The 26,808-nt window shown below is 44.1% G+C and overlaps 1 protein-coding gene across 4 annotated transcripts in view; it reads left to right on the forward strand.

Annotated features, from left to right (window-relative positions):
- Positions 1-26,808, forward strand: part of EFL1 (elongation factor like GTPase 1) — a 140,413-nt gene that overhangs the window by 107,700 nt on the left and 5,905 nt on the right. For 3 of the 4 annotated variants that reach the window (XM_035024256.1, XM_035024254.1, XM_035024258.1), the window contains 2 exons: positions 13,935-14,917; positions 24,161-24,345. In XM_035024256.1, coding sequence (XP_034880147.1) covers positions 13,935-14,917; positions 24,161-24,345 — 1,168 coding nt within the window. The remainder of the gene's footprint in view (positions 1-13,934; positions 14,918-24,160; positions 24,346-26,808) is intronic. The other variant, XM_035024257.1, reaches the window with a different exon arrangement.

Here is a 26,808-nt window from a genome sequence, read left to right on the forward strand (position 1 = left end):
CAAGCCCTTTGTCTGATATGTCATTTGCAAATATTCTGTCGGTTGTCTTTTGGTTTTGTTGACTGTTTCCTTTGCTTTGCAAAAGCTTTTTATCTTGATGAAGTCCCAAGAGTTCATTTTTGCCCTTGCTTCCCTTGCCCTTGGCGATGTGTCTAGGAAGAAGTTGCTGCGGCTGAGGTCGAAGAGGTTGCTGCCTATGTTCTCCTTTAGGATTTTGATGGACTCCTGTCTCACATTGAGGTCTTTCAACCATTTGGAGTCTATTTTTGTGTGTGGTGTAAGGAAATGGTCCAGTTTCATTCTTCTGCATGTGGCTATCCAATTTTCCCAACACCATTTGTTGAAGAGACTGTCTTTTTTCCACTGGACATTCTCTCCTGCTTTGTCAAAGATGAGTTGACCATAGAGTTGAGGGTCCATTTCTGGGCTCTCTATTCTGTTCCATTGATCTATGTGTCTGTTTTTGTGCCAGTACCATGCTGTCTTGATGATGACAGCTTTGTAATAGAGCTGGAAGTCTGGAATTGTGATGCCGCCACCTTTGCTTTTTCAACATTCCTCTGGCTATGTGGGGTCTTTTCTGGTTCCATAGACATTTTAGGATTATTTGTTCCATTTCTTTGAAAAAAGTGGATGGTATTTTGATGGGGATTGCATTGAATGTGTAGATTGCTCTAGGTAGCATTGACATCTTCACAATATTTGTTCTTCCAATCCATGAGCATGGAACATTTTTCCATTTCTTTGTGTCTTCCTCAATTTCTTTCATGAGTATTTTCTAGTTTTCTGAGTACAGATCCTTTGCCTCTTTGGTTAGATTTATTCCTAGGTATCTTACGGTTTTGGGTGCAATTGTAAATGGGATGGACTCCTTAATTTCTCTTTCTCTGTCTTGTTGTTGGTGTATAGGAATGCCACTGATTTCTGTGCATTGATTTTATATCCTGCCACTTGACTGAATTCCTGTATGAGTTCTAGCAGTTTTGGGGTGGAGTCTTTGGGGTTTTCCACATAAAGTATCCTATCATCTGCAAAGAGTGAGAGCTTGACTTCTTCTTTGCCGATTTGGATGCCTTTGATTTCTTTTTGTTGTCTGATTGCTGTGGCTAGGACTTCTAATACTATGTTGAATAGCAGTGGTGATAGTGGACATCCCTGCCGCGTTCCTGACCTTAGGGGGAAAGCTCTCAGTTTTTCCCCATTGAGAATGATATTCGCTGTAGGTTTTTCATAGATGGCTTTTATGATATTGAGGTATGTACCCTCTATGCCTATACTCTGAAGAGTTTTGATCAAGAAAGGGTGCTATACTTTGTCAAATGCTTTTTCTGCATCTACTGAGAGGATCATATGATTCTTGTTCTTTCTTTTGTTAATGTATTGTATCACGTTGATTGATTTGCGGGTGTTGAACCAACCTTGCAGCCCAGGGATAAATCCCACTTGGTCATGGTGAATAATCCTTTTAATGTACTGTTGGATCCTATTGGCTAGTATTTTGGTGAGAATTTTTGCATCCATGTTCATCAGGGATATTGGTCTGTAGTTCTCCTTTTTGATGGGGTCTTTGTCTGGTTTTGGGATCAAGGTAATGCTGGCCTCATAAAATGAGTTTGGAAGTTTTCCTTCCATTTCTATTTTTTGGAACAGTTTCAGAAGAATAGGTATTAATTCTTCTTGAAATGTTTGGTAGAATTCCCCTGGGAAGGCATCTGGCCCTGGGCTTTTGTTTGTTGGTAGATTTTTGATGACTGCTTCAATTTCCTTAGTGGTTATAGGTCTGTTCAGGTTTTCTATTTCTTCCTGGTTCAGTTTTGGTAGTGGATACATCTCTAGGAATGCATCCATTTCTTCCAGGTTATCTAATTTGCTGGCATAGAGTTGCTCATAATATGTTCTTATAATTGTTTGTATTTCTTTGGTGTTGGTTGTGATCTCTCCTCTTTCATTCATGATTTTGTTGATTTGGGTCATTTTTCTTTTTGATAAGTCTGGCCAGGGGTTTATCAATCTTGTTCATTCTTTCAAAGAACCAGCTCCTAGTTTTGTTGATCTGTTCTACTGTTCTTTTAGTTTCTATTTCATTGATTTCTGCTCTGATCTTTATGATTTCTCTTCTCCTGCTGGGTTTAGGCTTTATTTGCTGTTCTTTCTCCAGCTCCTTTAGGTGTAGGGTTAGGTTGTGTACTTGAGACCTTTCTTGTTTCTTGAGAAAGGCTTGTATTGCTATATACTTTCCTCTTAGGACTGCCTTTGCTGCATCCCAAAGGTTTTGAATAGTTGTGTTTTTATTTTCATTGGTTTCCATGTATTTTTTTAATTCTTCTTTAATTTCATGGTTGACCCATTCATTCTTCAGTAGGATGCTCTTTAGCCTCCATGTATTTGAGTTCTTTCTGACTTTCCTCTTGTGACTGAGTTCTAGTTTCAAAGCATTGTGGTCTGAAAATAGGGAGGGAATGATCCCAATCTTTTGGTACCGGTTGAGACCTGATTAATGACCTAGGATGTGATCGATTCTGGAGAATGTTCCGTGGGCACTAGAGAAGAATGTTTATTCCGTTGCTTTTGGATGGAATGTTCTGAATATGTCTGTGAAGTCCATTTGGTCCAGTGTGTCATTTAAAGTCTTTATTTCCTTGTTGATCTTTTGCTTAGATGATCTGTCCATTTCAGTGAGGGGGGTGTTAAGGTCCCCCACTATTATTGTATTGTTGTCGATGTGTTTCTTTGCTTTTGTTTTTAATTGCCTTATATAATTGGCTGCTCCCATGTTAGGGGCATAGATATTTACAATTGTTAGATCTTCTTGTTGGATAGACCCTTTAAGTAGGATATAGTGTCATTCCTCATCTCTTATTACAGTCTTTGGTTTAACATCTAATTTGTCTGATATAAGGATTGCCACCCCAGCTTTCTTTTGGTGTCCATTAGCATGGTCAGTGGTTTTCTACCCCCTCACTTTCAATCTGGGGGTGTCTTTGGGTCTAAAATGAGTCTCTTGCAGACAGCATATCGATGGGTCTTGTTTTTTAATCCAATCTGACAGCCTGTGTCTTTTGATTAGGGCATTTAGCCCATTTACATTCAGGGTAACTATTGAAAGATAGGAATTTAGTGCCATTGTATTGCCTGTAAGATGACTGTTACTGTATATTGTCTGTGTTCCTTTTGGTCTATGTTGCTTTCAGGCTCTCTCTTTGCTTAGAGGACCCCTTTCAAGATTTCTTGTAGGGCTGGTTTCGTGTTTGCAAATTCCTGTAGTTTTTGTTTGTCCTGGAAGCTTTTTATCTCTCCTTCTATTTTCAATGACAGCCTAGCTGGACATGGTATTCTTGGCTGCATATTTTTCTCATTTAGTGCTCTGAATATATCCTGCCAGTCCTTTCTGGCCTGCCAGGTCTCTGTGGATAGGTCTGTAGCCAATCTAATGTTTCTACCACTGTAGGTTACATATCTCTTCTCCCGAGCTGCTTTCTGGATTTTCTCTTTGTCTCTGAGATTCGTAAGTTTTACTATTAGATGTCGGGGTGTTGACCTCTTTTTATTGATTTTGAGAGGGGTTCTCTGTGCTTCCTGGATTTTGATGCCTGTTTCCTTCCCCAAATTAAGGAAGTTCTCTGCTATAATTTGCTCCAGTGTACCTTCTGCCCCTCTCTCTCTTTTTTCTTCTTCTGGGATCCCAGTTATTCTAATGTTGTTTCGTCTTATGGTATCACTTATCTCTCGAATTCTGCCCTCGTGATCCAGTAGTTGTTTATCTGTCTTTTTCTCAGCTTCTTTATTTTCCATCATTTGGTCTTCTATATCACTGATTCTCTCTTCTGCCTCATTTATCCTAGCAGTTAGCGCCCCCATATTTGATTGCACCTCATTAATAGCCTTTTTGATTTTGACTTGGTTAGATTTTCGTTCTTTTACTTCTCCAGAAAGGGTTTCTCTAATAACTTCCATGCTTTTTTCCATGCCCAGCTAGTATCTTTAAAGGGATGATTCTGAACTCTAGATCCGACATTGTACTAATGTCCGTATTGAGTAGGTCCCTGGCAGTCGGTACTACCTCTTGTTCTTTTTGTTGAGGTGATTTTTTCCGTCTTGTCATTTTGTCCAGAGGAGAATAGATTAATGAGAGAACAAAATGCTAACAGGGTAACAACGTTCCCAGAAAATATACTCTAAACAAATCAGGAAAGACCTGAAGCAGTGGGAAAAGAAAGGGAAAGAGAAAAAAGAAAAAGAAAAAAAGAAGGAAATGAAAAAGATAAAAACAAACAAAAAGAGAACAAAACAAAATAAAAAAACAGAATGTGATCAAATATGATCAGGCTGGTATATAGATCAGTGCCACACACTAGAGTTTGGGTGTATTTGGTCTATTAGAAGAAAGTGCCTCCCAAAATTTTAAAGAAAGAAAAACTTATATATGTACAAAAATAAGGGTTGATATGATGAAGGGATGGAATATGATTGTAAAGATGGAAATTATAAAAAATTTTATAAAAGGAATTGATAAGAAGTTGTTTGAAAAAAGGAAGAAGAGGATTTAAAAAAAAAAAAGAAAAAAAAGGAGAGAATGTGATCAGCAGGGGAGTAGAAAAAACCATATACTAGAGATTTAGTGTATATTTTAATCTGTTAGAAGAAACTATCTCAAAATTTTAAAGAGAGAACAACTTATATATATATGCCAAAAATACGGGTAACTACTATGAAGGGATAGAATATGACTCTAAAAATGAAAAATAAAAATGTTTTTTAAAAAAAGGGATTGATAAGATGTTGGTTGAAAAAGGGAAAAAGAGAAATTCAAAAAAAAAAAAAAAAGTTAAAAAATTAACTTTGAAAGACTAAAGAATCATGGTAAAAAAGCCATGAATTCTGTGTGCATTATTCCCCTAGCGCTGGAGTTCTGCTGTTCTCATTGATCAGTAAACTTGGTCTTGGCCGGCTGTTCTCGCTGGTCTTCTGGGGAGGGGCCTGTTGCCGTGGTTTCCAAATGTCTCTGCAGAGGCGGAATTGCCCCGCCCTTGCCCCCTCCCGGCTAAGTCATCTGCTCGGGTTTGCTCTCCGGGGCTTTTGTTCCCTGCGAGCTTTCCGTACAGCTTTGGGGGATGAGAGTGAAAATGGCGGCCTCTCATTCTCCACCCCGGAGGAGCCAAGAACTCAGGGCCCTGCTCCTCAGTGAGCCCCCAGAGACAAGCAGTCACTCCCGTCTCCCCGGTCTCCGGCCGCACTCCGTGCTCGCCCGGCCTATGACCGCGCATTTCTATCTCTGGCCCCCGACCCCGGGTGGAGTCTCCAAACCCAGCAGATCCCTGCGGTGCACTCCTACGTGGCTCCTCCGGGGGGAGGAAGGTGAGTCTCCCCGGATCTGCCGCTTGTGGGGTCCCTGCTGGAGGAGCAGGGGCCCGACTGGGCCGCGGATCACGGTCAATGGCCACCCCGAGCTGAGAGCCCGCGCCTGGGCTCCGCCTCTGCAGCCGGCTTCCCCGCTCCGTTACCTGGGAGCTCTGCCACACTCAGGCACCCCCGGTCTTTCTGTGACCCCGAGGGTCCTGAGACCACACTGTCCCGGAGGGTTCCACCCCCCGCTTAGCCACCAGAGTGACGTCCCTCGGCGGAGCAGACTTCTAAAAGTTCCGATTTTGTGGTCCGGGGCTCTATCACTTGCCAGAAGGGCCGACGGAGGCCCCTCCCCCGCCGTCTATCCTCCCGAATATCGCCGCGGATTCACTTCTCCGCACGTCCTACCTTCCAAAAAGTGGTCGCTTTTCTGATGAGAGAGTTGTTGCTCTTCTTTTCTTCGATCTCCTGTTGAGTTTGTAGGTGTTCAGAATGGTTTGATCCCTATCCAGCTATATTCCTGGGACCAGACGAAATTTAGGTCTCCTACTCCTCCGCCATCTTGCTCCGCCCCCTTGGGGGACTGTTATAAATAATCAACATAATTATTATTACATTCCAGTCACTGTGTTAAACACTGTCTCAGTTAATCCTTATGATGAGCCAGTCATGTTGGTAGTGGTACGACCAGCTCTTACTACTGCGGTCATACTGCTGCTACAGTCCTCCCGCCGCAGTCCTCCCACCACAGTGCTTGTGCTACAGTCCTCCCGCACAGTCCTCATACTACAATCCTCCCACTGGAGTACTCCCACCGCAGCACTCGTGCTACAGTCCTCCCACCGTAGGATTCGTGCCGTAGTCCTCCCGCTGCAGTCCTCCCACCACAGTGCTTGTGCCATAGTCCTCCCGCACAGTGCTCATTCTACAGTCCTCCCACTGCAGTACTCATGTTACAGTGCTCCCGCCACCATCCTCCCACTACTGCTCATAATGGAATAGCATGAGAACAGGTGCCCCGTGGCACCATCCTTGGGGATGTTGTAGAAGCTCCTGCCAGAGGGGGAGTTTTCTCAGCTCTGTTCTTCAGCCTAAAATGATGTTGTGGCCTGTTCCTCCTTTAAATGTTTTTATAGCCATGAGTAGTTCAAAACTGGAAGGCAGATCTTCCGTTTCCTCAATGTTTGATACTATTTCTTACAATTTCTGAAAGTTACAATATTGGTTAGAGAATAATGCTAATTGGATAAATTTTAAGGTATATTTTAAGATAATAATAGCTCTCAAGAGGATTTTTTAAAAACCATTGAAATACTATGTTCGTTTTTGGGGTCTTTGAACTAAATTATTTTCTCTTTTCACACTCTGCTGCCAATTAAAATCCATGTTAAATAACCTTACATTTCTCAGGCCATTAACTTCTCTTTAAAAAGTTGCTTTTTGGTACTTAGAATTACATTTCAAGTAATGTTTTCCCATAAACCTAAAATTGATTTTAATTGATTACTGCTTATTTGTGTCTTTGTTTAGTCTTTTTATTTTTTCCTCATGGCTTTCATTATGGGTACTTTTTTATCTCAGGAGAAAGAAACTATATTTCATAATAAAAGAAATTAGTTTTTTAGAAACATGCCCTTAATGTGGCATTAAAATATTTTAATAAATCAGTTTATTTTCGAAAGTACTCTGTGTAAACCTTTTCAGAAAATATCCTTATCCAAATACCTGAAAATAATTTAGACTTACATTGAATGAGGCTAACAAAAGCAAAAATCTGTTTGCTTTTCAAAAAATATATACTGCTTTAATAAGATATTTGATGAATTCTGAAGTGCTTGTTATTTGCTTTTCCTAAAAATTCTAGTTTCTAAAAGTGAGGACACCTTCCCCTTCAACACAAAACAAAAATAATTTCCTTTGCATTGTGGCCTGGTGCAGTAGAGAAATGACCTCACGTTCAAGCACACTGTTCTCTGTCCCACGTCAGAGAGGAAACCTGGAGCTAACATAGGGAGGAATCGTCTCTTCCACTTGAATGGATAGTTAGCTGGGAAGTCTGCTGGAGCAAGTGTGGGAGAGGATAGTGGACAGGTCCATCAGGACCCAGTCAGGCAGTGGTATGTTATGTGCTATATGGGGACCCTGAGTGAGCTGCGTCAGCTGGTGTTGACAAAAGACATTGCAACTTCAAGTCCCCTCATGGCATGTTGGAGTTCAGGGCACCTTAATGAATTGGGTGCTAGGTAGCTTGTCCTGGGCCAAGAAACATAAGAGAGTATCATGAGCAGTTTCATACCAGTAAATTTTAAAGCAAATGGACAAAGTCCTAAAAAATCTGACCAATGAAAAAATAGAAAGCCTGGTAGTCCTATAATTATCAAAAGAATTCAAAATTGGAATAACATTAAAAAAAATCAAGGGGCACCTGGGTGGTTCAGTTGGTTAAGTGTCTGCCTTTGGCTTGAGTCATGATCCCAGAGTCCTGGGGTCGAGTCCTGTGTTGGGCTCCCTGCTCAGCAGGAAGTCTGCTTCTCTCTCTGCCCCTCCCCATGCTCATGCTCTCTCTCTCTCTCAGATAAATATACAAAATCTGTATTTAAAAAAATATATCATTAGGAGAAGGAAGGGAAAAATGAAGGGAGGGAAATCGGTGGGGGAGATGAACCATGAGAGACTATGGACTCTGAGAAACAAACTGTGGGTTTTAGAGGGGAGGGGGGTAGGGGGATGGGTTAGCCCGGTGATGGGTATTAAGGAGGGCACGTACTGCATGGAACACTGGGTGTTACACGAAAACAATGAATTGGGGATCACTACATCAAAAACTAATAATGTATGGTGACTAACATAATTTAATAAAATAAAATTAAAATTAAAAAAATTAAAAAATATATCAATGTACCTTTACCAAATTAACAGGAAAAGGAGAGAAATCATCTCAGTGGACAAAGGAAAAGCGTTTAATAAAATTCAGTATTCATGCATGATCAAAACTCTTAGCAAACTAGGACTAGAAAGGAATTTCCTTAAACTGATAACAGAGTATCTTCAGAATAACTATAGCTAATGTACTCACTGGGTGAAATTTTTGAAAGCTTTCTTTTACGATCAGAAATAAGACAAGGGTGCCCCCTGTTACAGGTTCTGTGGAACGTTGTACTATTCGTCTTGGGTAGCATTATAAAGAATAAAAAATAAAGGATATGAGAATCGAAAAGGAAAGATTAAAACCATCACCTTTTGCATATGATAGGATTGTGTACTAATAATCCAGAAGAATCTATGGAAACTGTTAAGATTAGTAAGTAAATTCAGCAGGGTTGCTCTATTCAAGATTAATATGCAAAATGGATTGCATTTCCTTATACCATTAATAAACATAAAATGAAAATTATTTCAAGGTGACCATTTACAGTAACAAAAATATCAAATATCCAGGAATAAAATGTACTCATTTATAGGCCCTCTGTGCAAAAACTATAAAACACAGAAGAAGGTTGTGTTGTGTATGGCTTTAAAAGTTTAATATTAAAATGATGTCAGCTTTTCCCAAAGTGATTATACATTCAGAGCAGTCCCAGTCAAAATCCTGTTAACTATATGTTTGCAGAGCTTGACAAATTTGTGTGGAAATGCAAAGGGCCAGTAATGACCAAAACCCGTTAACAAAGTAGAACAAGGTGGAAGTTCTTACTCCACTGGAAATCAAAACCTATTTTAAAGCTACAGGAGTCGGCTCTGTGCTGTTGACATAAGGATAGACAGATGAGTGGACTCGTGCAGAGAGCACAGATGTAAGGGACACGGGGCGCCTGGGTGGCTCAGTTGGTTAGGCGTCTGCCTTCAGCTCAGGTCATGATCCCAGGGTCCTGGGATCGAGTCCTGCATTGGGCTTCCTGCTCCACACAGAGCCTGCCTGTGCCTCTCTCTCTCTGTCTCTCATGAATAAATAAATAAAATCTTAAAAAAATAAATAAAGGGGGGCAGCTTCCGGAACAGTGGGGAGGACCGGCCTCTCCGCACTTGGTTCTGGCAGCTCGGACCTCTGTCTGGAAAGCCTCTACCTCATCCTGAACTCAGCGATTTATTCCAGGTGCATTGTAAAGTGTGGAGGGCAAAAATCATCAAGTAACTAGAAGATAATAGAGGAGAATATCTTTGAGACCTCGGGATAGGGCAAAGCTTCTTTAATAGGGTGTTAAAAGCATGAATGACAGAGTCAAGTTTAATCATTGGAAGACACTGTGAAGAGTAAGAAGGCAAGCCATGGGGTCAGAGAGCACATTGGTAAAACGTATAATAAACAAAGGACTTAAAGCTCCAATATATAAAGAATTCCTACAAGTAATGAGAGCCAACAATCCTAGAAAATGGAACGAAGATTTGAACAGGTGCTTTACATAACAGAAGCCTAAAACTAATAAATATATGAAAAGATATTCAACTTACAAGTTAATGAAAGGAAATAAAAACCAAAGTGAGATGCCTCTATGTATCCACCAGAGTGGTTGAAACTTAAAAGTGACAGTATCACATGGTGGCAGAGATAGGCAGTAGGAATTCACCTACATAACTAGTGAGAATGGGAATTGGTGCAACCACTTTGGAATACAATTCCGTGCTACCTACTCAGGTAGGGGGTAGGTACTTCCTGTACTTTCTGTGGCTTGGCAAATCTACTCCCGTTTCTAGTCTAAAGATACTTAACACAAAGCTTAACAAGTGTGCGCCATGAATATTCATAGCAACAGACATATTAATAGCCCCAAACTGGAAACAACTCAAACAGTATAGTGGATAAATAAATAAATTATGATACAGTCTTACCATGCAATTCTGTAGAGTAAACTCAGTGAACAAGCTAGCTATTCAAACATGGAGAAATCTCACAACATAATACTGAGCCAAAGAACCCAACTGAAGAAACAAGGTTTGATGGGGTTGATATATACAGTACAAAAGCAGACCAGACTGAGCTGTAGCCTGCAGGGGGTACAGGTTTAGGGGATAAAAAGACTTTTAAAGAAAGGACTACAGTCAAAGTCAGGGTGGGCTTGGGGGAAGGCCTGATGGGTCCTCCTGAGGGCTCATAGTGTTGACTGGAGTGGCTGCTTTTGTGGGTGTTCACTGTGTGGTCAGTCACGGGTCAGTTGATTTTTGTTTTGTCACCTATCCTATAAAATTTTACAATTATACCTACATGAAGAGAATTCTAGAAATTCTAGAGTTTTTTTTTAGCTCTCGTGGGACAGAACCTGCCTTCTAACCTGTAAGCTTCCTTTCCAACTCTCACACACGTTCAGGACCACCTTACGTGCAGGAACGGGAGGTAGGAGACAGCCTGTCGCGTCCCGGCCAGAGAGACTGCCAGGGTTCTTCATGTCCAGATCTCACGGATGGAAGGGCTGGTCAGAGATGGCAGGATCTCCCGGTGCTGGTGCTCAGGGATGGCAGGAAGCCACGGGAGGTTGCTGGGGGAGTCTGAGCCTCCTGCATTCTCTGGAAGTAATGGCAGGCTCTGCATTCCCGGGATTTGAAGAGCCTTCGGTCCCGAGGTGCTTTGCAGGTGTGACGGTCATGTGCACACCCCCACTTCTATGGCGTGGAGTGGTTTTCATTCATCTTGTAAATGGTTATTGTAGGGAACTTCTTGGGACCCTCAGAAAGCTGAAGGGCTGGTAAGACGCACAGCCCTTTTTACCTTACAATACGAGGGAAGGGGACTGATGTCGTAGATGTATTCACTCACCGTTTCAGTAGCTCAGCAGGTGATTTTCTTGAGTGTTCTAAGAATATGAGCATATTTTCTCAAAATAATGATAATTTAAAAATATTTTCCTACTTCTGAGATTTCTAAATGCTTTCCTTTTTTAAAAATCAGGAAAGGGTATTAAATTTTATTGAATGCTAAGCGGTTTTACAGGTGGTTACATAGATGGATTACTTTATTTGACATTTTTAATGTGCTATATTACTTTAACAGATCTCTTAATACAAATAAATTTTTATACCCCGCAATAAAAGCTACTTAGTGTTGCAGTGAAGTATTCCTTTGATGTGCTGTTTAATTTTTCAGTATAGCATAACCGGAAGAAGAATGGATTCTGAGGTCAGACCTAAATTTGAGTCCTGGCTCCTCCACTGACGAGCTCTGTGACTTTGGGGGTGTGACTTAATGTTTCTTACCTGGTTTTCTCCTCTAGAAAATGAGGATAATACTAAAGATATAATGCGTGTAGAACACTTAGCACAGTGTCTCATACATAGTAAGTGACTAGTAAAAAGAAAAAATACACATACATCCTTTTTTTCTCATTGTAATTTTAGATTTTATATCTGAATTCTTAAGATTGAACGCAGGTTTATCTGTGTGTGCTGTCTTTGTCAAGTTCAGGTATTAAAGTATATTTTATTACTATTTGTAATACATAAAAATGTGTAGGGCACGTCCCAGTGTACATAGTGGGCACCAAAGGCCTGTTGATGATGACTTTAGCGATCACTTTTGTGATTAGTCACAATACCCTGAATAAAGTAGTGCTTTTTTTATTAAGTTTTTTTTTAATTCCAGCATAATTAATACACAGTGTTCTATTAGTTTCCGGAGTACAATATAGTAGTTCAGCAGTTCTGTACATTACCCAGTGCTCATCATGGTAAGTGTATTCTTAATCCCCATCACCTATTTCACAAAGCATATATTTGTTTTATGTTTATTTAAAATTTTTTTTTTAGAGGGAGGGAGAAAGAGAATCCCAAGCAGGCTCCACTATTAATGTGAAGCCCAACACGGGGCTTGATCTCACGACCCTAAGATCCTGACCTGAGTCGAAATCAAGAGCCAGCTGCTTAACCGACTGAGCCACTCAGGCACCCCTCACAGAGTATATTTTAAATTAATACAAAGTCAAGAAAACATGCATCTTGTATATTCTGTAACAATAATAGCGGTGAACCGAAACAGCATTCAGAGACACTAATCCTTGAAAGTGAACACACTTACTGGCAAAACCAAAACCTTTCTTGGAAATAATGTTTATTCATGTTATTTTCTTCGACACATTATGGTCTGTTCAGGTGCCATATTCTAAAATCAGTTAGGTTCAATTTTACCAATTTTGGCAACATGCTATTTTTTAGAAAACCATCTAGTTACTGAGTTTTCAAATTTAATCAAAAAGAATAAAATCAGATAAACCAAATACCTGTCCAGATCCACAGAATGTTCTACAGAAACCAGAAACAAATCTAGAATCAAATGTAAGCATTTCAAAAACTTTTTTAATATTTGGTTCCCTTACTGAGTAACAAAAAATCACTGTTCCACTGTCCCAAAATCTCATATAAAGTGTACATGTGAACACACACACATACTTGTATGTCCATTCAGACGTGTCCATCCCCACTGCCAATGGCAGACATGGAGCAGACCAGAGCCTTGCTATTACCTGGGAGTGAACTAGACAGAAAATAAGACAAAGATTGCATGGTTTCCTTGTCATCACAATCAGTCCACACCAATTTCCTCAAGTCTGCCCTCTGTGAACTCATAATTCATAGCATGAAACTAAACCTGAGGGGCACCTGGGTGGCTCAGTCAGTTAAGCGTCCGACTCTTGGTTTCGGTTCAGGTCATGATCTCTGTGTCATTGGATCAAGCCCCACATTGTGCTCAGTATGGAGTCTGCTTGTCCCTCTCCCTGTGCTCCTCCCCCTACTCTCTCTCTCTCAAATAAATAAATAAAATCTTAAAATTTTTTTTTTCTAAAAAAAAAAGAAACTAAACCTGATAACATGTGGAAAAGGGGCTTTCTGAACGTGGTACTGGACCGAGGTTCAAAACCCGTATACAGTAGCCACGGGCCACATGTGGCTGTTTCACATTAAAGTTAAGTAAAATTAAAACTTCAGTTCCTGAGCCACACCAGCCACATATCACATGCTCAGTCGCTATGTGTGCCTGTTTAAATTTAATTAAATAATTAAAGCTTCCCCATTATACTAGCCACATTTCAGGTGCCCAGCAATCACAGTGCATACAGAACATCTCCCATCACTGCAGGAAGTTCTTTTGGAAAGTGTTGCTCAGACACAACTCCTGCATCATCCTAGCCTCGCCGTGAGCCTCATTATTGAAGCCAAATACATTGTCAGCACTTGACTAGGTGTCCTGAAGTTCTTGATTCTTTGTTATAATCATGGAGCTTGTCTTCTCTAGGTTCTTAAATTGGCAAATAGTATTTTAAAGAATTCATATGTTAGATCTTATTAAAATACTTACTTTCCACTCAAAACATTTTTATCTAAATAGATGGTTTATTTATTTATTTATTTTTGAGCGTGAACAAAGCAGTGAAATTCGTATGTATGCAAAGAACTCCCTGAAGGTATGTTCCTATTAGAGGTGGTCCTTTCAATCCAAAATGAAAGTGGTCTTTGAATTCTGGTATAATTTACAGTACCAATCTTTCCTAGAAAAATCACTTTTATGTTTCTGTGTTTTTGCAGGATCTCCATTGTGTGACATTTCTATATGGGAATTTTGATGCCGTTTATTATAACCTTGTTATTTCTCTTGCATTTGTCTGTAGGTTTGCAAAGATTCAAATCAGTGTTTCTGAACCCATTATTCCATTCAGAGAAACAATCACAAAACCCCCAAAAGTCGACATGGTCAATGAAGAAATAGGCAAACAACAAAAAGTTGCAGTTATCCACCAAACAAAAGAAGATCAGAATAAAATCCCTGAAGGAATCCAAGTTGACTCTGATGGGCTCATCACCATAACAACCCCCAATAAGCTTGCCACACTCAGTGTTCGAGCCATGCCCCTTCCGGAAGAAGTCACACAGATTCTGGAAGAAAATAGTGATTTGATTCGTTCTATGGAGCAGTTGACATCCTCTTTGAACGAGGGCAGACATACTCAGATGATCCACCAGAAGACCCAAGAGAAAATTTGCGAATTCAAAGGAAAACTAGAGCAATACCTAACAGGGAGAAAATGGAGGAACACTGTTGACCAAATCTGGTCATTTGGCCCAAGAAAATGCGGGCCCAACATATTAGTTAATAAAAGCGAAGACTTTCAGAACTCAGTATGGACAGGCCCAGCCATCAAAGCTTCAAAAGAGGCCAGTAGATACCGAGATTTGGGCAACAGCATCGTGAGTGGTTTCCAGCTAGCAACCCTCTCTGGCCCCATGTGTGAGGAGCCTCTCATGGGTGTCTGTTTTGTTTTGGAAAAATGGTACCTAAGCAAATTTGAGGAACAGGGGGCAAGTGATAAACACAATGAAGAGCAAAGGGATGTGGTGCAGGACAGCCAAGGGGAAGAGGAAGCCTGTTCCGGTGGAGGCGAAAACCCGGGGCTCCAGGACGGCGGCTCTGAGCCCTTGGAGAAGAAGACTTCCCAGAAAGGAGAGTCTTCGCTCACTGACTGCTACGGACCCTTCTCAGGACAGCTCATCGCCACCATGAAGGAGGCATGTCGCTACGCCCTGCAGGTGAAACCTCAGCGTCTGATGGCAGCCATGTACACATGTGACATCATGGCCACCAGTGATGTTCTGGGTAAGAAGGGCGGGGACAGTGAGAAATGCCAGGGGTGACAGTGAGGTCTCTGAGGTCAGAAAACCCAAACGCACTTAATATTTTTTTTACAGAAGCTACGTCATCAGCTAGTTTACTAAAGGACTAAGATCTTTGAAAGCCAGGCACCTTAAATATTAACATCCTGACGGGGAGGGGGGATGGTGGTGGGACGAAACTTGATTACCAAAGATCTTTTGATTTGCAGCAAATAGACTCTTTTCTGTAATGAGAGGTCTGGCAAATGAGGTGTAAACTACCCATACATGTTACCACCCAAACCTGTGCGGCATTCTCTTTCTCAAGTGAGTAACCGTATCGGTCTGGGTAACTAGAGCCTTTCTGGAAATGATCAGAGAGGACGGTGACATTCTTACACACCTAACACACAAGGGCTTCTGTAAATTCTGGGTCCCTGCAGAAGAAGATTATTGGGGGCTTTATTCATCACTGACCATTACAGCAAATCCTACTTTGATTTTTCTCTCTCCAGAAGGCGATCCTCTGGGATCCCTGGAGACTTGGGGCCCTGGCATTTAGTAGCTGTTTTGACTTTTGACAGGTAGTCCTTCTCACTAAGACTTCTTTTCTTCACCTGTAAGAAGGAAGTAGTAGCGTTCTTTTGCTGATTTATTCCTAAAAGCAGATATCTAACCTGTTGGGGTTTTTTCTCCCAAAAGAAATTCAGGCCTGCCTGCCCAGCAGGGCTCCTAGGATAGGGACGGAGCATCCGCGGCAGCGTTTCGGAAATAGCCGCACAGACGTGGTGATGCGGGACCACTCAGAGCCTTGTGTGCTAGAACAGCGTCTGCGGGGGTGACCTCTAGGGCACAGTGTGTCTCAGCCTTGTTTGGATGCAGCACAGCATTCGCAGCTCAGGGAGCGCATAGATCAGTTTGAGGAAACCAGTCAGGACCATTCCTAGGTGTCCTCCGCTTTCCCCAAGAACTTGCATAATTCATGAAGGCAGAGGTGGAGTTAGAATCAGGGAACCATGAAGAGAGCCATCTTGCCGCTCTTGGGCGAATGTCTTGTCTCCCGCTAGTTTCCAGCCACGTGTGCCACCATCCCTCCCTCCTACAAGCGGTGGCACGTCACGTGCCTGAGGAGCACATTTGTTCTCTAGTGTGCGTCCGGCAGGAAACTCTGCAGAGCCGTCGGCTGTGTTTCCATGATGGGATCTTCGGTGCCCTTCCGCTGTTGCGTTGCCATCCCCTGGGGCATACTTTGCTTGCTCAGCATCCCACTTCGAGCAGCAATTGCATCCTGTCACTGACTCATGGGGAGTCAGGATCAACATCATTTCTTTTTTAAAGTAAGTCATGTCTTCCCGCTTCATCCCCAGAAAGCAGAATCCAAATTTTGGTGATTGACTAGACCATAGAAATTACGTAGTCCCATGAACTCCTGAATTTATACCCGAGTAAACTGGATCTATACAATTCCTTTTTTCCCTTAGGTTTTATGTAGAAACACAATAGTACAGGAAGGTTTTTTTGTTTGTTTTTTTAATGCCAAGAAAAAGAAGTCCCAGTACCACAATCTTAACACACTGATTCTTTTTTCATTTTTTTTATGTGTCTTTTCTTGTCTACTGAGAACTGAAACTCTGTAAGCAGTGAATTGAATGTTTTGATGAAGTTAAGCTCCTTCATATCTGTAGATTTCCCCTGATGATCAAGGTACCAACCATGTAGATGAAGTAAGTATAGGTTGATAAGATGTTGTGTTAGAAAGTCCACGCATTTCCAAAGGCCTAAATCATACTTTAATAAATATGTACAAATCTTTAATATTTTCTTAAAACTCTGCAGGAAGTTAGCATATGGCTTCAGAGTCTGCAGTTTCTAGAATCCAGAGTTTTGATCCCCCCTAGAAGTTCATTTGTTGGCAGAGATTATCCATAATTTCTCAAAAGGACAAGTTTCTTAAGGACCGTGAGATACAGACTCCGGCCCCAGAGACGGACCCTGTGTAGGAGGCCAGCTACCTGCTCATCAGCTTCTTGGCTCTCTGGAACTCAAGTGTTCTCCTGTGTTCATTCCCCCTGCCACAGGCTGTCCCCCGTTCTCCTCACTGAGGACAGTGCAGGACACACGTACCAGGAAGCCCTGCCTTCCAGCCCTTCTGTATTGACACTGCACACGTTTCTCCATATTGTGGGCATGTCTCATCCTTGCTTGGAAACTAATGGAGAAGACCCTTTCTGGTGTCATTAGTTGGACCTTTTATTTTGGCAGGCTCAGCTTAACACCTCAGACGCCCTCCTGATGCACCTTTTCTTCTTCCGTCCACTGTGCGTGTCCTATTAGAACAGAATGAGGACGCAGCAGTATACCCTTCTTGACCGAACAGGTTTATTTTGGAGGTACTGTTGTGTTTTGGGGATGGGGAGGATCTCTCCTCCTTTTTCTCTCATTGGGACCATTTGTGGTTGTTATTTCAGACTCTTCTTACTCCTGAAAGGAGTTTTATCTTAGAGTTTGTTATCCCAAAACTTGTTCTGTTTCTTCTCCTTTATGTGGTTGAAATGATCCTTCTGAAAGTCCGGGGTCCCCGGACATCTGTGCCTGTCCTTCCCTCTCCTGCCCTCCTGGGAGAGTAATGGGAACCCACATCTCCTCCCCAAATTGCCGGCTCTCCTGCATTATCGTTGGGAGTGGCATTTGTCCTTTGCTTTCTGAGAAGACAAATTTCCCACGTACCACATGAAGCCAGGATCAGCTGTTGGCATTTATCAGCCCGACACTCCAGGCAGACTGTTGAGTCATCCCTGTTGAGTCAGTGCTCCGTGCCCGCTTTCCCATTTCCTTTAGGAAATCACCACCAGGACCCTGCACGTGACCAGGCAGCCCTAGGACAGTCCCTTGAAATATCACTGTGATCCTGTCCTTTTCTCTCCATCCTGGCTCTCTCCACCTGGCCGTCCCACTCTGTTCTGGCATTTGTAGGAAGAGCTACAGATCTCGATCGTCAGGGTTATTTGTCCTCTTCTCTCTTAGGAGCAAAGTCAGTCTTTGCCTGGCCTGCTCCTGGTGCACAGTCCACGGTGCTGGGCCTCTGACCCCACCATGTGGCACCTGTGTGTGTGGGTTGGTTAGTGCACGGCCTCTGGTCCATGGCCACTGGCCGGCCTTCTTAATCATTTCTGCAACCTAGCTGGCTGCACACCCTCCACCTTACGAAGAAACTGTGTTTCGATATGGTCTGGAATTGTTCCTCCTGAATTAGCATGAAGTCCTCATCAGTGTGAAGCTGCTTAGAGGTGAGGGTCTCCTCTTACGTCCGTTTTCTCAGTGCTTTGAGAGGTTCTTCGGTAGTGATGGCCACGTTCTAGTACCCAAGGTCAGTACGGCCAGCTGCTGACTTTCTGTATTTTCCTTCTTTCTGAATTACCGCCTTCATCTGGAACAAGAAACGAGGAGACCTCTATGTTCCCAAGGCCTTTTGCTTCCTTGCCTAGATATTCAGGGATCTTCCAGGCTTTGCTGGCAGATGCTCTAAATTCTCCAGGAATTGGCACAAGTAAAAAGACAAGTTCAAGTCTTTTTTATTTAGCAAAATGAGTGTCCTTAGTCTCTTTTAAAAACTTAATTCTTTCTACACAGACCGTTAAAACAAGAAATCCTTCTGTAAATGGATAGAATTACTTATGATCAGTTTAGGACATTTTGTGGAAAAATAGTCATCTCAGAATCACTGTACCTGGGGAAATGATCCCAAGAAAATGGCCTTCTTCACCTATAAACTCTGCTTTCTTAAAGGTGTGGTTCTGTTCTCATTTTTTACCCATGAAAGTTGCCTTTAACTTTTTTTTTTTAGATTTTAAAAAAATTTTATTTATTTACTTGAGAGAGAGCATGAGCAGGAGGGGCAGAGGGAGAGGGAGAGAGAGAATCTCAAGTGGACTCCATGCTCAGTGCAGAGCCCGACATTGGACTCAGTCTCACAACCCTGAGATCATGACCTGAGCCGAAATCAAGAGTCAAATGCTCAACTGACTGAGCCACCCAGGCGCCTTCGCCTATAACTTTTAACTTTGGACAGTGAAATTTGTTTGTGTTTTTCAGCTGTCTGTCTTTATATTCCCTCTTCTAACCTGGCAGCTTCTTTCATTCTTGGCTTCTCATGGTTTTTATCTTTGGCAACAACTTCACGTATGAAAAAGAACTTTTTCTGCTAGCTCTAGAGTTTTAATCACGCATCGGCGACTCCAGTCCTCCCTATGTTTTTACCCATAGGGACAAATGCTCACATTGTGAGAACATACATGCCTTAACGTATCAGAAACAGTCTCAGTAAGTGTCACTGTGTACTTTTAAAAAACCTCTTCCCTTCCAAACGCAGGGTTCTTTTTACATTTCGTAATTCATTTCAACAAAAATGTATGGACGTGTATAGATGCCTACCGTTAAGCATAATTCCTGCTTTGAGAGATGAGTTAGGTGACAAAGCCTAATTATATGAAACAGAAAGCACAACACGGTTGAATCCAGTGAATAAATACGTCTTCCAGTGAAATTTTATGAGAAATTGGGATTAGCAAAATTCGAAACAGGGTAGATTTTTTGAAAGGGATAGTTCTTTGAAACGGGCTGTGATGGATGGAATGATTTGCAGTTAGAGCAGGTACGTGTGAAATTGCCTCTCTTTATAGCACAGCACTGAAGACCACGACGGGGCTTAGAGAGGACTCGTTCCCACTTGGTTTTATAGGAGCTTCTGCTCAGCATTCCCTCTAACCCTGGACGGTGGGTTGGTTGGAGCCAACTGTGCAACCTTGCATTCTCACAGGAACTTGTGTCTTGTTGAGCGTGGGTCCTTACCTAGTTATCCTGATTCTGTCCCAGTATTAATTAGCCTTCCAGCCTCCTGTCAACTTTGGATTTGATCATCATGCTTTCTGAACCCGTGGGTTGCTGGTGACCATCGTAAGGACACAGAGCTGCAATCAGGGTGCTGACCCATCTTGCTGGGGGTGAGGGACAACTTGTTGACATGCACTTCCTGCAGACTCGGGGCTGAGTTCCTCCGTAGAAGAGCCCACATTCCCCGCCGTGTCCACAACACAGTGGAGCTCATGTTTGGTGGAGGCCCATCTGCATCCTGTCAACCACATCTGCTTGATTTAGCAGTCTGCTCGCTCTGCAACAAAAGGGAAAGGGGTTAGTGTGACCTGATTTATAAGAATCAGAAGTGCCCACCGATTTCTCGGCATGTGTGTTTTAATTAAAGTTACACCACAAGGGTTACCAGCAATAACAGAAACCACAAGATAAAAGAAAAACCTTCCTCCTTGGAAATCAGCGTGTCGTTTTCCACTTTGTTTTACAATCTTTGTCCATAATAGTACACTTCCCATAGCTGTAACCGTATGGTAGAAGGAGTGTGATGTTTCGCTTTTTACATTTATTTATTTTATAAGCTGCTTCCATTTGGCTATTTAGTATTCACGGATTTCATTTTAACCTCTGCATAACATCCCATCAACTTGTTATGCTATAATTTACTTCCCATCATCCCCAAATTGGAAATTCGCATTGTTTCCTGTTTATTTACTGTAAGAGAAAACATTGCTCTGAACAGCTGCTTCCTATCCTAAATTCTGAAAAAAAAAAAAAAAATCATACCTTTAATTGCCAAACTTCCAGCTTAAACGGTTGTGGAGTGTACAGACCAGTCTTGCTGCCCTGTTACAGAAGAAGAAAATACATACGAGAGTATATAATGCCATCCAAGAGCAAATTAGGTTCAGATGGTGAAGAGATGGTTTTGATCTCGGGATCCCGTGGAAGACTCAGTGGAGCAGGTGATTCTGAACGGGCTTTAACTCATGGAAAGGATGCGACCATGCAGTGGGATGAGGCGCGCTGGGGGTTGGAGGACCGCGCACACGCGGAGTGGGAGGACCTCGGATGTGCGCCGCCGTGGTGAGCACTCCTGCTCGGCTGGACGCTCAGTCTAAGTGCTGTTGGGTCTGGCAGTCCTGGAGCTGGACGTCCTGGGTCGCTGCTGCAGCCCCAGAGGGCCTTGAATTTGGGCTGGGGTGTAGTTTATGGTGTAGTCATTCAAAGACCAGCCCTGACCAACCTGTTTCCATCAATTAACTTTTTTTTATTAAAATATTTTTTTTATTTGAGAGCACGAGCAGGGGGAAGAGGCAGAAGCAGGCTTCCTGCTGAGCAGGGAGCCCGATGCGGGGCTCGATCCCAGGGCCCTGGGATCATGACCTGAGCCGAAGGCAGACGCTTAACGACTGAGCCACCCAGGCGCCCCTATTGATTAACCTTTTTGTTGCCATTTTTCCCCTGATGGGCGCTTGCCTCTTGGTGCTTCACATGCAGTATGGCGGGGCACACGTGATCTTTGGGCGCAGGGACAGGTGACTGAGGTATAATGGAGCAGACGTCGTGTTGAAGGGGAGTCGGAGTATTCACAGAGGCCAAATGCTCGCAAGGCCTCCTGGGTATGGCTGCCATAACATCTCAGTGAGAGCAGTGGCAGGTTTAGAGGGTCCAGGCATTGGACGCACCTGTCATGAAAGCCACATGTATTTGGAAGATTCTATTTATAGCTGTTTTCCTCTGTTCGGTGATCCATCACTGTGCCCCAGTTTCAGGATTTAGTTTTAGTGGATTAAAATTGCATGGCTCAAAATTACATGATTAATTACATTCAACCTCCATTGCAGTTATTGATCCGATCCCGCCGGCATGATCCCCGAAGGAAGGGGAGGAGCTGGGGCCTCTGCAGCACAGCTGGGGCTCGTCCCCGCTGGTCCACCCCTTGCGGTCTCCGCTCCAGTCACTCAGGAGATCTCCCCGCCCCCCCCGCCGCTGTTTCGTATTTACCTCTGCAAACCACCTAAAGCTTTTCTAGAATGAGCTAGCTGGGTCAAGGTTACTCGTTCACACATGCTGGCTGTTGTACTAGGGTTTTCTCCCCTGCTGGGAATCTCAGGCAGATACACACGGCCTCTAGGAGACACGCTGTCATTGTGCTTGTCTCAGAGCTTCCAGATCATACCCAGATTGGTGTGTTCAGTTCTGGGTGCCCCATGCCAAGAGCAGGGTGAGCAGGTCATGGTGGTGCAGATAGGAAAGGGTCAGGATGGAACAGGGAGTGAAGGGCCTGTCACGGAAAGATGGGGGGTGTTCGGGGCGGAGAAGAGGAAGCCAGATAGCCGTCCTTGAGGAGCTTGCAGGCTGGTCTGTGCCACAGGGATGACACTGTCCCGTGTGATAGAAACTGGAGCTAACAGAAACTAGAGGGGAGCAGATCTGGGGCTGGGGAGTGGCCCAGCGGGGAGGGGGGCCCTGGCATGGCCTGTACCACATGGAGGAGGTGAGCTGGAGCAGGGCCAGCAGAATCTCTCTCTGATGGATCTTGCTGACCCTTCCGTTCCCTGCTGACCCTCTCTTCTGTTTCTGTAACACAGACTTCTAGTGTGGACAACGGGCAGGGACGGTGTTTCATCTCAGGCTGGATTTGCACGGTGGGGGTGCCCTGGCTCCGTGATCAGCGTGGGGCGGAGGGTGACAGGGTGGGGGGCCTGGGTGTAGGGACAGTCTCAGCAGCTCAGGCTTGGCCTCCGTGTTGAACGCACACAAATGGTAAACGAATCAGGTCTCCGCAGGGAGAGTTCAGAGAGGCGGAGCCTCAGCGAGTGGTCGTGGGGGGACATCGGTCCCCAATAGGGCTGGGGTCTGAGGGGGGCGGTGCTGACGCTGGGGAGAGCCATCAGCGGCATGGGTCAGTAGCTTTGCAGCTACACAGAAATCATGAGAGGATGGGAAAAGAACATTTGCCATCAGAAAGTGACAGTGACAGGTCAACAGAGCAGTTCCACTTGAGCCCAGGCCAGCAATAGAGCCCAGGTGTTGACCAAGTGAGAATCCAAGCACTCAGGAAACGGAAGGGAGCAGAAAGTGTGGGAGGTGGTGGGGGAGAGTAGGGGGAAGGCTGTGCCGTTTAGCACTAACAGAACTGTGGTTTGATTTTTCAGCTAAACCTGGAGCTGAGAAAGACCCATTAGAGTTTTTAGGGGTTTTTTATTCCTAAGACCGCCACATGACGCAATGGGCCTCCTGCCTTTTGTTTGCCTTGGTCCTTCCTGATCCCCACCACCAGGGGGAAGTCTGAGTCGGAGGAGTTCACAGTCAGAAGGCTGGCTCTGGGTCCTCAGTTCCTTGTTGGAAACAAGCAGTTCTGGGTGGGCCAGGCACCCCAGGGCCTCCCCCCGGCACCCAGGGAGGGAGAGCCAGGGCTCATGCTGGTGCTCGGAGGAGAGAACCACCCCGCTCAGCCACAGCGTTGTAAACCTTTAAGGACAAGGTGTTCCCAGATCAGTTACACCCTTAAAACCACTTTTTCTGAGTGGTAGGTGAAATGGGAGGCTTTAATCAGAGCGTCTGCTGGCCCAAGCCGGTTCCTCACAGCTGTGTGTGATGCTCGGTCTCTGTTCTTTGCAGAGTCTGTCCTGCTTACCGTTGAAAGACTTGTGCCCTGGGGTGCTCCTGCAGGAGCCCCGGGGAAGATCTCTCCCTTCTGAGCATCAGGCAGCCTTGGGCCGAAGGACGGAATACGAGTTTTAGCCTAGAGGATTTGCTGGTGTTCCTGGGATGTGGCGGGAGACATTGTTATCAGATGTTAAAGATGCCAAGGACCATCCGTTTTCAGGGAAATAAAATACTTCTGCCACTTAGATGTTAGCAGTTTTTAAAAACATGAGCACGCATCTCTGTGTGTGTGGTTTTCATTTTTGATATAAAAATGTCACTGTGCCAGTTGCTTGCTTCCTAGGCCCAAGTAGCCTTACGCTATCACCGTCCTGTTAATAACGTCTCATGGTTATTAAGATATTTTAATATTTACAAAGCCCAATCACACTCATCTCACTGGATTTCATGCCCAGAGACCACTCATGGGTGACACTGTATCAGAAGGTTCTTTGCAGAGTCTCCCCCTTCTCATGCCATGTTGGGGGGATTGCCCTTTGGGTCATGCCGCTTGGGCTGGTTTCACTTTCTGTTACCTTTATGTCTCTAATTTTTTATAGTTGTACTTTTAAATACTTAAAAAAAAAGTGTCCATGCTTTTGTACACCCAGCTGGTTGGTAACAAAGTTACTCACTAGTGGGTTGTTCCGGGGGCGTGAGTAATCAGGTCTTTGTGAGGCTCTAGACGCAGCAGCTCAATGAGTTTAAAAGCGGTATGGCTTTGCAGGTCGGGTCTATGCTGTCTTGTCAAAGAGAGAAGGCCGAGTGCTCCAAGAAGAAATGAAAGAAGGGACAGACATGTTCATCATCAAGGCCGTGCTGCCTGTCGCTGAGAGTTTCGGCTTTGCGGATGAGATCAGGAAGCGGACGAGTGGTCTGGCCAGCCCGCAGCTGGTGTTCAGCCATTGGGAGGTAACAGCCCGCATCCCCTTCCCTGCCCCTCGGGTCCCCACGTGCTGCCTGCCCTCGGCACCAGGCCGCGCAGACAGGGCCTCCGGCGCCAGGTCGCCTGCTTGGGGCTCTCCTCCGCCAGTGGCGCAGGAGAAGGCGTGTGGCTGTTTTTCGTCCAGAGTGAATGATCCTTGGGTCACAGGTGGCCTGTAACACACACAAACGCACGCACATACTCATTCTTTCTTTTTACTGCATGTAAAATTCAAGACTCAGAACATTCAATCCTATGTTTCCCTTCGAAGATAGATTTTTTTTTTCTGTGTAGAATGCAACTTTATTTATTTTATTTTATTTTTTTTTTATTATGATCAGTTAGCCAGCATATAGTTCATCATAAGTTTTTGATGTAGTGTTCAACAATTCATTAGTTGCATATAACACCAGTGCTCATCCCAATACGTGCCCTCCTTAATACCCATCACCCAGTCACCCCATCCCCCACCCCCTCCCTTCTGTGACCCTCAGTTTGTTTCCCAGAGTCCAGAGTCTCTCATGGTTCGTCTCCCTCTCTGATTTCTTCCCATTCAGTTTTCCCTCCCTTCCCCTGTGGTCCTCCGCACTATTATGTTCCACATATGAGTGAAACTATATGATAATTGTCTTTCTCTGCTTGACTTATTTCACTTAGCATAATCCCCTACAGTCCCATCCTTGTTGATGTAAAAGTTGGGTATTCATCCTTTCCGATGGCTGAGTAATATTCCATTTGTATATATGGACCACATCTTCTTTCTCCATTCATCTGTTGAAGGCATCTCGGCTCCTTCCACAGTTTGGCTATTGCGGACATTGCTGCTATGAACATTGGGGTGCATATGGCCCTTCTTTTCACTACATCTGTGTCTTTGGGGTAAATACCCAGGAGTGTAATTGCTGGGTCATAGGGTAGCTCTCTTTTTAACATCTTGAGGACCCTCCATATTATTTTCCAGAGTGGCTGCACCAGCTTGCATTCCCACCAACAGTATAAGAGGCTTCCCCTTTCTCCGCATCCTCTCCAACACTCGAAAATAGATTTTTAAAGGGAAATCACAGACATTTTGGAAGTGAAACTCTCAGGAACTTTTCTTCCGGGGGAAAAATACTTGTGTTTAGAGGGGACAGGTCTGCTTCCTGCCAGGGACAGCTTTCAGTTCCTTTGTGTCACCTCATCTGCAGTCCCCATTGTGGGGGCTCAGGGTTTCTCTGGCTTTCACGTGTTGTGGGATGAAGTGGCTCATGAGAACACCTCACTGTCAGTGTAGGTACAGGTAGGTGAAGAGCAAACCTTATCCGTAATCAACACTGCAGACGGCGATCGAGAGCACATTGCTTTTTTCACTTGAGGGAAAGTAGTAACCCCAGGGCGGGTGGGGAGGTCAGAGCAGGCTTCCTAAAGCATCCCTGAAGGGGGACCTGTGTAGAGGTGAGACCAGAGGCTCGCGTGGCTGGGAGGAGTGCAGGGGACGAGTGCAGGTCACAGGCCGGGAGCCGCTGTTAGGTGTCCAGTCACGGCCTCGGGTCCGGAGTAGAATTTTTTAACTACTGGATGTAAGTAGAAAGGCTGGTGTAAGAAAGCAGTTTCTGTTGTCACTTTACAGGGAATGGAAATAACTTCACAGCACCCACTTTTCCCTTGGAGGTTCATGGCCTGGTAGAAGGGGCGTTGGCTCTGGTGTGGGCCACTCCGGGCCACTCCTGGTTTCAGAGACCAACTCCGCCGCTTGCTGGGGCTGACTGTGGAGCCTGCTGAGTTTGTCCCCCTGAGATAAAGCATGTGGAGCAGGTGGCCTGGTGGCCGATGCTGTGGGCCGTCGTTGGTGCGCGCTCACCTGGGCTTGCTCTCGGCCCCCGTGGCCCGTCCCCGGCTCTTCCTTCAGCACCGCTCCAGCCAGACCCCCTCCCCTATTTCTCTCACCTCCATCAGCCAGATGGGTCCTGTTTCACCGCAGGTCACAAAGGGGAGTGTGGTAAGTGAGGGAGAACCTCTTTTTTTTTTTTTTTTTAATTAACATATCATGTATTATTTGTTTCAGGGGTACAGGTCTGTGATTCATCAGTCTTACACAATTCACAGCGCTCACCATAACACATAGCCTCCCCAATGTCCATCACCCAGCCACCCCATCCCTCCCAGCCCCCACCACTCCAGCAACCCTCAGTTTGTTTCCTAAGATTAAGAGTCTCTTATGGTTTGTCTCCCTCTCCGCTTTTGTCTTATTTCATTTTTTCCTCCCTTCCCCTATGATCTGCTGTCCTGTTTCTCAAATTCCTGATATCAATGAGATCATATGATACTTCTTTCTCTGATTGACTTATTTCGCTCAGCATAATACCCTCCAGTTCCATCCACGTCATTGCAAATGGCAAGATTTCATTTTATTTTTGATGGCTGCATAATATTCCATTGTATATATATACCAAATCTTCTTTATCCATTCA

This window comes from Mirounga leonina, unplaced genomic scaffold, assembly GCF_011800145.1.
Source record: "Mirounga leonina isolate KUSES-001 unplaced genomic scaffold, KU_Mleo_1.0 Mir_178, whole genome shotgun sequence".
NCBI classification, from domain to species: Eukaryota; Metazoa; Chordata; class Mammalia; order Carnivora; family Phocidae; genus Mirounga; species Mirounga leonina.